This window comes from Nerophis lumbriciformis, linkage group LG16, assembly GCF_033978685.3.
Source record: "Nerophis lumbriciformis linkage group LG16, RoL_Nlum_v2.1, whole genome shotgun sequence".
Classification (NCBI taxonomy): domain Eukaryota; kingdom Metazoa; phylum Chordata; class Actinopteri; order Syngnathiformes; family Syngnathidae; genus Nerophis; species Nerophis lumbriciformis.
The window spans coordinates 39,240,722-39,252,098 of NC_084563.2; the positions used below are offsets into that span (position 1 = coordinate 39,240,722).

General features: G+C 38.3%; 1 protein-coding gene across 1 annotated transcript in view; it reads right to left on the reverse strand.

Moving 5' to 3' along the window:
- LOC133617264 (insulin-like growth factor-binding protein 4) overlaps nt 1-11,377 on the reverse strand; it is a 141,076-nt gene that overhangs the window by 25,317 nt on the left and 104,382 nt on the right. The window contains exon 3 of the mRNA XM_061977150.2: nt 2,994-3,119. Coding sequence (XP_061833134.1) covers nt 2,994-3,119 — 126 coding nt within the window. The remainder of the gene's footprint in view (nt 1-2,993; nt 3,120-11,377) is intronic.

An 11,377-nucleotide genomic window follows, 5' to 3' on the forward strand; every position in this document is an offset into this window, starting at 1 on the left:
CCATATAACCCGCCAATACAACTCAAACACCTGCACAACACACTCAATCCCACATCCCAAAGTACCGTTCACATCCCCAAAGTTCATACAGCACATATATTTCCCCAAAGTCCCCAAAGTTACGTACGTGACATGCACATAGCGGCACACACGTACGGGCAAGCGATCAAATGTTTGGAAGCCGCAGCTGCATGCGTACTCACAGTACCGCATCTGCGCATCCAACTCAAAGTCCTCCTGGTAAGAGTCTCTGTTGTCCCAGTTCTCCACAGTCCAATAGTAAAGCTTGACTGTCATCTTTCGGGAATGTAAACAATGAAACATCGGCTGTGTTTGTGTTGCTGCAGCCGCCCGCAATACACCGCTTCCCACATACAGCTTTCTTCTTTGCTGTCTCCATTGTTCATTGAACAAATTGCAAAAGATTCACCAACACAGATGTCCAGAATACTGTGGAATTTTGCGATGAAAACAGATAACTTAATAGATGGCCACCATGGTGTCCCAAAGTGTCCTCTACAATCCATGACGTCACGCGCAGACGTCATCATACCGAGACGTTTTCAGCAGGATGTTTCACGCGAAATTTAAATTTGCACTTTAGTAAGCTAACCCGGCCGTATTGGCATGTGTTGCAATGTTAAGATTTCATCATTGATATATAATCTATCAGACTGCGTGGTCGGTAGTAGTGGGTTTCAGTAGGCTTTTAAGTATATTATATATATATTTTTCTCTAAGATTATATTTCTCCTCTTTTTTTGAGAAGAATTGTTGTATATTCTTGGGTAGCAGGTTATAGTGTGCTTTGTGTATAATTTTAGCTGTTTGCAAATTCACTATGTCGTGGAATTTCAGTAACTTTGATTCAATAAATAAAGGATTTGTATGTTCTCTATATCCAACATTACGTATTATTCTAACTGATCTTTTTTGTAACACCGTTAGTGAATGAAGTGTACTTTTGTAATTATTTCCCCACATTTCTACACAGTAACTCAGATATGGGTAAGCGTTACTGTTACTCAAATTAGTCATTTTTGTCTTAGGAACCTTGTCAAAAACTAAAGTTGACTGAGATGGTCCAGTACACATTTAAATAGCTTAATAAGTGTATTATCAGAGTAAGAGTTGAAAAACATTATTGTAGGTCAGGGGCGTCACTAGCTTTTAAGGACAGGGGGGGCTTAGCCCCTAGGAGAGCGAACGTAGCACACGAGCACAAAACTTCACAAACGGCTAACAAAGACTTAAAAATTATTCATTGTTATTATTATTATTTAAAAAATGCACGGGACGAAATGAAATGCTCCCCGGGACGATGGCTTTTAACCATTTTTTTTCTTTTTCTTTTTATGTATTTGTTCATTTTACATTCTATATTAAATGTCTTGGTTTTTCCTCCCTCTGAATATCCTATGAAATGTTTAACAAGCCATCCTATAATAATACAACAGCTATTAATGTAACAATACAATAAAACAAATATATTTAATGATGTTTTTTTCATTATTTTAACATTAGACTAATGTATATTACTTTATATAGATTCCACAAGAGTGATGTGGGCATTTTCTGTATGAACAAGTCCAAGGACCGCAGGCAAGGTCGCAGAGAAAATGCGGACTGGATTTTGAGTGATGTGGGCATTTTCTATATGAACAAGTGGAATGGATTGGATACCGACACACTAAAGGGGCTCTCTACCTTAAAGTACCAATGATTGCCACACACACACACACACACACACACACACTAAGTGTGGTGAAATGTGTCCTCTGCATTTGACCCATCCCCTTGTTCACCCCCTGGGAGGTGAGGGGAGCAGTGGGCAGCAGCGGTGCCGCGCCCGGGAATCATTTTTGGTGATTTACGCTATGAAGTGAGGGGAAACTGAGTGAATAATGACAGTTTATATGATTGTCAATTTAAACTCATATTCGGGCCACTTTATAATGAATATGTCGGCATGTATTTGTAAAAAAATAAATAAAAATGTATATATATATATATATATATATACGGTATATATATATATATATATATATATATATATAAATAACACCAAATTATTTAGGGGGGCTTAAGAATATTTTAGGGGGGCTTGAGCCCCCCTAAAATAGGCCTAACAACGCCAATGTTGTAGGTCTTTTAAGAAAAGTAAGTTTATAACATCAAGGACATATTCAGTTGAATGGGCTACACAGTTTATTAGCTGCAGAGTTTATTTATTAGAATTTATAGATCAATGTATAAAGTGTTTTGTTCAAACCCCTACATGTTCTGTCTGAGCTTCCCACAACACAAGCGTCATTTGTGTTTCTTTAGCGGTGCACTTTTACAGAGCCTTAAAGGCCAGTTAACAACTCCGCAACTCTTCCATAAAATGATCTAAGTTGTCCCTGGTGACCCGAGCTTTACTTCCCAATAGTTTCTCAGAGTCAACAGATTTCTCAGAATTTCTGCAGACAGCGATACTTGAATCAAGTTGCACAATAAATCAGTCTCTCCAGGACTCGTGCCTTTTGTTGAGCTCTGCTTTTATCACCCGGGCTTTGATTGCATGCAATCTTATCTCTCCTTTTACTCTGTCCCGTGTTGCTTATCTGCATAGTTGCCGAATCTTGGGAATGTGGAATGACAAAATAAAAGAAACAAGATCCAAAAGCTAATTGCATCCATCGTTGAAATGCCGCCGAGCCGCCTGCATTTTTATGCATCGTGCAACTCTATTTCTGAAAGTGAATAATTTTTCGTTTGACCTTAAAAAAACAAAAAACAAGGGCTTAGTGAGCTCAAAGGAGTGTCTACTTGGACGCATTTGTGTTGATCTTGCATTCATAAGGCTCTAAAATTTAATCTGCTGCAGGCATGTTTTGTATTTGGGTTCAGAGGCCTCGGATGTTGTTTGAAAGGACTGATTTCAAGTACAAACATCAGCATTTTTTGGTCTTAGATTAATAAGAGAGGAATGCGTGCATAAAGTCACATACCTGCTTAGCATGGAAATCTCCATTCTTGTCACAGTTGGGAATGGGAATGGTAAAGAGATCATCATGTGTGCGGGAATTCGATGCCAATCTGTCCAGTGCTCTCTGTAGCTCAGCACGACAGGGTGCCTAAAGAGAAGAATTGACAGTGAGGATGGAACTCAGTACAGTGAAACCCTTTTGCAAGTTGGCACATTGTGTAAATCGTAAATAAAAACAGAATACAATGATTTGCAAATCCTTTTTAATTTATATTCAATTGAATAGACTGCAAAGACAAGATATTTAATGTTCGAACTAATAAACTTTATTTTTTTTTGCAAATAATCATTAACTTGGAATTTAATGGTAGCAACACATTGCAATAATGTTGGCACAGGGGCATTTTTACCACTGTGTTACATGGCCTTTCCTTTTAACAACACTCAGTAAACATTTGGGAACTGAGAAGACCAATTTTTGAAGCTTTTCAGGTGGAATTCTTTCCCATTCTTGCTTGATGTACAGCTTAAGTACAGTCCGGGGTCTCCGTTGTGGTATTTTAGGCTTCATAGGACTACAGGCAGGCCAGTCTAGTACCCGCACTCTTTTACTATGAAGCCACGCTGATGTAACATGTGGCTTGGCATTGTCTTGCTGAAATAAGCAGGGGCGTCCATGAAAAAGACGTTGCTTGGATGGCAAAACCTGTATGTACCTTTCAGCATTATTGTTGCCTTCACAGATGTGTAAGTTGCCCATGCCTTGGGCACTAATACACCACCATACCATCACCGATGCCGGCTTTTGAACTTAGCGCCTATAACAGTCCGGATGATTCTTTTCGTTTTTGGTCCACAGTTTCCAAAAACAATTTGAAATGTGGACTCGTCAGAACACTTTTGCACTTTGCATCAGTCCATCTTAGATGAGCTCGGGCCCAGCGAAGCGTTTGTGGGTGTTGTTGATAAATGACTTTCACTTTTGCATAGCAGAGTTTTAACTTGCAGTTACAGCTGTAGCGACGAACTGTAGTTACTGCCAGTAGTTTTCTGAAGTGTTCCTGAGCCCATGTGGTGATATCCTTTACACACTGATGTCGCTTTTTGATGCAGTACCGCCTGTGGGATCGAAGGTCACGGGCATTCAATGTTGTTTTTTCAGCCTTGCCGCTTACGTACGGTGATTTCTCCAGATTCTCTGAACCTTTTGATGATATTACGGACCGTAGATGGTGAAATCCAGAAATTCCTTGCAGTGTTTCGTTGAGAAATGTTGTTCTTAAACTGTTGGACAATTTGCTCACGCATTTGTTCACAAAGTGGTGACCCTCACCCCATCCTTGTTTGTGAATGACTGAGCATTTCATGGAATCTACTTTTATACTAAATCATGGCACCCACCTGTTCCCAATTAGCTTGTTCACCTGTGGGATGTTCCAAATAAGTGTTTGATGGGCATTCCTCAACTTTCTCAGTCTTTTTTGCCACTTGCGCCAGCTTTTTTGAAACATGATGCAGGCATCAAATTCCAAATGAGCTAATTTTTGCCAAAAATAAATAACATTTTCCAGTTCGAACGTTAAGTATCTTGTCTTTGCAGTCTATTCAATTGAATATAGGTTGAAAAGGATTCGCAAATAATTGTATTCTGTTTTTATTTACGATTTACACAACGAGCCAACTTCACTGGTTTTGGGGTTTGTACAAAAACTTTATTGTCATTGTAGGGGAAGGGTGGGGGTACACCCTGGACAAGTTGCAAGTCGCCATTAACACAGATAGACACACTCACATTCACACACTCAGGCACATTTTAGTGTTGCCAATCAGCCTTTCCTTCGGTGCATGTCTTTATGGAACATGAAATGACTATGAAATGATGTGGTAACGCTTTAAAGGTAGTACAGTATAGCCATACAAATAAATCACAGCAGCAGCTCTGTTAGAAAAGAGTAGGGGTCAGCACTGAATTCAGTAGTTTTATATAGGGATATCCGATAATGGCTTTTTGCCCATATCCGATATTCCGATATGGTCCAAATCTTTAACTACAGATACCGATATCAACCGATACCGATATCAACCGATATATACAGTCGTGGAATTAACACATTATGCCTAATTTGGACAACCAGGTCTGGTGAAGATAAGGTACTTTTAAAAAAAAATGAATAAAATAAAATAAGATAAATAAATTAAAAACATTTTCTTGAATAAAAAACAAAGTAAAACAATATAAAAACCGTTACATAGAAACTAGTAATGAATGAAAATGAGTAAAATTAACTGTTAAAAGTTAGTACTATTAGTGGAGCAGCAGCACGCACAATCATGTGTGCTTACGGACTGTATCCCTTGCAGACTGTATTGATATATATTGATATATAATGTAGGAACCAGAATATTAATAACAGAAAGAAACAACCCTTTTGTGCGAATGAGTGTGAATGAGTGTAAAAGGGGGAGGAAGGTTTTTTGGGTTGGTGCACTAATTGTAAGTGTATCTTGTGTTTTTTATGTTGATTTAATAAAAAAAAAAAAAAGAAAAAAAGATACCGATAATAAAAAAATTAATAATAATTTCCGATATTACATTTTAACGCATTTATCGGCCGATAATATCCGATATTATCGGACATCTCTAGTTTTATAGGTATGGATAGAATTTTGTCGTACCGATTCACGTAATATCAAACGGTACCATATTTTGATACCTTTTGTTGCACTTAATGTCACATCCTATTGCAGACTCGGCACTGGCTCAACCATTTGACAGGGAAGGCATGTTTTCTTTTTTCTATTTCTATTTGAGTAATCCGTATTTTTCGGACTATAAGGCGCACGTAAAATCCTTAAATTTTCTCAAAACTCGACAGTGCGCCTTATAACCCGGTGCGCCTAATGTACGGAATAATTCTGGTTGTGCTTACCAACCTCGAAGCTATTTTATTTGGTGCATGGTGTAGTGATAAGTGTGACCAGTAGATGGCAGATATGTGTAGACTGCAATATAATGGCAGTCACACATTAGAGATATGTGTAGACTGCAATATGACTCAAGTAAGTTCTTTTGTAATATTTTCTTGAAACAGTGAATGTTTCCGCATTTTTCTTTGCACTTAAAATATATGTTTATCTAATAAATATGATTAGAACATTTAAGCATTTTGTTTGTGTTTAATTACAGTAAGTGTGTTTATCCTAAACATTCCTGCTATTTAATTTTACAAACTATAACATTTATACCATGTCTTTTTTTTTTAAATATCACCATAATATCGTACCGTGGCCTTCATACCGTGATAATATCGTACCGGGCCATTTTGATTCCGTCACATCCCTGCTAAACACTTTGTAGGACACAACAAAAGACCAGACTGGAACATTTAACTTCAAGGCAAAGATTACCGTATTTTCCGGACTATAAGGCGCACTTAAAATCCTTTCATTTTCTCAAAACTCGACAGTGCGCCTTATAACCCGGTGCGCCTAATGTACGGAATCATTTTTGGTTGTGCCTACCGACCTCGAAGCTATTTTATTTAGTACATGGTGAAATGATAAGTCACCAGTAGATGGCAGTCACACGTAAGAGATACGTGTAGACTGCAATATGACGCCAGTAAAAAACACCAAAACTTCAAATGTTCCATTGAAAATAAAGAACATTACACACGGCACTCAAAAATCTGTTAAAATGTTTTAGTATGACTTTGAAGCCGCACCGCTTGATGGATTGTCGGCCCATTACGGCTACCGTAGTCAGAGATACAAGTATTACTATGGTGTGTGTATAAGGACTGCTAAAAGGCACACATTAGCACACATTATCTGGCATTTTGTTTCACCATATTATGCAAAACCAACTGCTGATGTGTATTTGAGATCTGCATAAGTCCTGAAAATGTGCGCACGTCCGCCACTGTAGTCCGTGCTGATACCGTAGTCGATAAGCTTCTTCTTTTTCACTATCTTCTTGTCATGGGGCATTCACCCTCTGCTGTTGCCATTTCTAATATAAAGTATCGTAAAGTTCTAACTTATATCTCGCTATGGAAGCGCTAAAAACTACCGGTGTAGTGCGTTTACACAATTCACCCACGATAACTATAATATTTGCTAAGGATAGAGTGATTACTGAAATATGGACAAACACATGGCAGAGTAAGGGTAAATCTCTCAGAGTCACACGGAGACTGTGCCATAAGTATTGTGCCATACTGTATATGGTTAAGACCTGCACTTAACCACTGCCAGAAGCCAAGGTTCAGGTAAACATCATTCAAGTCCGACAACCATCTGTTCTGCTCACTTTGACTACAGTTAATAAGTGTGTTGTGAACCAACATCCAAGTCTTTCCTGCCACGTCTCTGTAATGTTGTGTAACGTCTGAAGGCAGGACTGATTGGTAATAGCTTCCCACATGTGGTAGTCTGTTTACTCTTTGTGTCGCCTGTCCAAGTAATCCCTACTATCGATGCCAATCACATCCAAGAATGACGTCAATATCAACAGTCGTGGAACTTTTCTGACACGTCTCATATGGTTTATGAACGATAAAAACATGCATGTGTGGTCAATTTCATTTTGTCATCTGAAATAGTTGGCTGAACGCACAGGTGTCAAACTCAAAGCCCGGGGGCCAGATCTGGCCCGCAAACACCCGGAAATGATATGTGTCAATAAAGTACTTAAAATGTTCTCACTAAATGTATTAGATTTTTTTCATTTTCACAGAAAAAATGTATGTACCACTTGAAATTGCATACCTTTTAAACTTTAATAGTATCCATTATTGCAACAAATATTACAGTATATTATCATACTTTCCAAACATGTTTTTGTCTAAATAAAAATACTTTACAGCAAACTACCCATCAAATTAATAAAAATGACAATACATTTTACGTTCTTTACAGCATATTTTTTATTTTTATATATTTTTTTATTTTATTTTTTATTTGTTTTTGCTGCAGCTGTTATATGTACTGTAATATTGTACATGGTAATTGGGATTTGTTACATATTGTATATATTATATAAAATATAATATAATATAATAACATAATATATCAGTATATATATATTATATATATATAGTGGTTCGGGCATATGGTCAGGATGCCACCCAAACGCCTCCTGAGGGAGGTGTTTAGGGCACGTCCGACCGGTAGGAGGCCGCGGGGAAGACCCAGGACACGTTGGGAAGACTACCGGTATGTCTCCCGGCTGGCCTGGGAACGCCTCGGGGTCCCACAGGAAGAGCTGGACGAAGTGGCTGGGGAGAGGGAAGTCTGGGCTTCCCTGCTTAGGCTGCTGCCCCCGCGACCCGACCTCAGATAAGCGGAAGGAGATGGATGGATCAGTATATATTATATACTGTTTATTTAATATGTAAATATTACATATATGTTATATTTTATATTGCTACTATGGTACATTTTTAGTCTACTCAGCCCTTGTGTGGTGTTTGGGTCTGTGGGACCCGTTTTCATTTTTTATTAAAAGAAAAATGATACAATTAATTAATTTTTCAAACTAAGACTCACTGACTTTGGCTCATTTTCTGTGGAGAACATATATCAGAATTTTAATATTTTTAATATTAATATTATTATTATTAATATTATATTATATAATAATTTCTATTACATATAAGATGTCCGGGTCCACTGGACCCGGGGCTAATTTCATCCATAGCAGTCTGTCGGGCGCGACAATGACTGTTTCATTTCGGTCGGATCATAGTCCTCCACTCAGCCCGGTCTTTTGCCTTCAGCTGCCAGGTTGCAGTGTCGATCTTCAGTTCCCTCAAATTCCGTTTAACGGTGTCCTTGTACCGTAGCCTTGGCCTCCCTCTGTTTCGTTTCCCTTCCTCCCGGGGCTAATAGAAGTGTGGAAATTGATGTATTGTGTACCACACACACACACACACACACACACACACACACACACACACACACACACACACACACACATCAGGCCTAGACAGGAGGAGGACAGAGTGTAGGTACACAGAACATCAGAGGGTGAAATGTGCGAGAAAGTGAGAGCAGACAGTGTTGACAATGTTGCAACCTTGTGTGGGAACCGCAGGTGCAGAAACACAAAAGAAGAATCCCTGTGGGATGCAGAAACTGGCAGAGAAATTTTCCGTGCAACGTTCATATTGTTGTTACTCGGCCAGCGTTTGTGGGTCTGATGGACCCGTTGCATTTAGTGGCTTTTAATGCCTCACAATCAAACACTTTTATGTTAAAATACTGAACAGATGTTTATTGGGATAAGGTAAACATATGTTCAGTATTTTAACATAAAAGTGTTTGATTGTGAGGCATTAAAAGCCACAAAATGCAACGGGTCCATTAGACCCACAAATGCAACGGGTCCATCAGATCCACAAACGCTGGTTGAGTAACAACAATATTTTATGTTAAAATACTGAACAGATGTTTATTGGGATAAGGTATGTTCAGTATTTTAACATAAAAGTGTTTGATTGTGAGGCATTAAAAGCCACAAAATGCAACGGGTCCATCAGACCCACAAACGCTGGCTGAGTAACAACAATATGAACATTACACAAGGGTTAATACCTGCATTATCATTTCCATCCTGACCCTTTCCATCCTTTGTAATGGAGCTACTGTGTGGAACAACTTCCCTTGTGTCTCAATAAAGTTTGTCTAAGTCTAAGTCTATAAAACTGTAAATTGAAAAAAACTACTACTGTTTTTTTTTGTGTTAAAATTCTCTTGACTAAGCAGACAGTTTTTGATTGTTGTTAACGGTGTATTACTCTAAATGGAAAGACGGTACATTTGTTTTTTTTACGGTGGAAAAACTGTTAGCTAAGCTGCCATAATAAAAAAAAAAACTTATACTGTTTTTTCCATTAACAATATAATGTTGTAAAAACCAATGTAATATTAACACAAAAATTCTGGCAACTAAGATGCCAGCTTTTTCCGTAAAATCCCCCGAAAAAAAACGGTCGTACTGTTTTTCCATTTACCGTAAAATGTTGTAAAAATTTTTTAAAAACACTATATTTTACAGTAACATTTTGTAAATGTAAAGTTTTTACTGTAAAATCGACAGTCTACTTAAAACTATATAATTAAAAATGAAATCCAGAGGCAAATTCATACATTAATCGCTGTTACAAGCGGCCCTCTGATGGCAGCCATAACTGCAATGTGGCCCTCAATGAAAACCAGTTTGAGATCCCTGTTTTAACTTGTTGGGTCGATAAAACAAGTCACTGAATCGATTTGATTGTTGGCCATTTTGCTTGTGTGACAAAGTTTATCCTCGAAATGTATATACTAACTTAACCATTGGTTATATGAGAGACTGATCAAAATAAATTCCTTACATTTTATTCATTTCTACGAGGGAAGGCGTTCAGAAGGACCTCAACAGGCTCCTCTTGATGTTAATCTACTCAAAAAACTAATGTCGGGCCGCTTGTTTCCAGGCTCTTGATGCTGACCAGAGGTGAGAATATTCATGTAAATCGATGTATAAATCGAGAGCTTTGCCTTTACTAGAGATGTCCGATAATGGCTTTTTTGCCGATATCCGATATTCCGATGTTGTCCAACTCTTAATTACCGATTCCGATATCAACCGATACCGATATATACAGTCGTGAAATTAACACATTATTATGCCTAATTTTGTTGTGCTGCCCCGCTACATGCGTTAAACAAGGTTTTCCAAAATAAATCAACTCAAGTTATGGAAAAAATTGCCAACATGGCACTGCCATATTTATTATTGAAGTCACAAATTACATTATTTTTTTTAACATGCCTCAAAACAGCAGCTTGGAATTTGGGATATGCTCTCCCGGAGAGAACATGAGGAGGTTGAGGTGGGCGGGGTTGGGGGTAGCGGGGGGTGTATATTGTAGCGTCCCGAAAGAGTTAGTGCTGCAAGGGGTTCTGGGTATTTGTTCTGTTGTGTTTATGTTGTGTTACGGTGCGGATGTTCTCCCGAAATGCGTTTGTCATTCTTGTTTGGTGTGGGTTCACAGTGTGGCGCATATTTGTAACAGTGTTAAAGTTGTTTATACGGCCATCCTCAAAGTGACCTGTATGGCTGTTGACCAAGTATGCCTTGCATTCACTTGTGTGTGAAAAGCCGTAGATGTTATGTGACTGGGCCGGCACGCAAAGGTAGTGCCTTTAAGGTTTATTGGCGCTCTGTACTTCTCCCTACGTCCGTTTTTAAAAAGTCATACATTTTACTTTTTGAAACCGATACGGATCATTTGCGATATTACATTTTAAAGCATTTATCGGCCGATAATATCGGCAGCCCAATATTATTGGACATCTCTACTCAAAAACAATATTTTGGTACCGGTACCAATATGTATTTTGATACTTTTCGATACT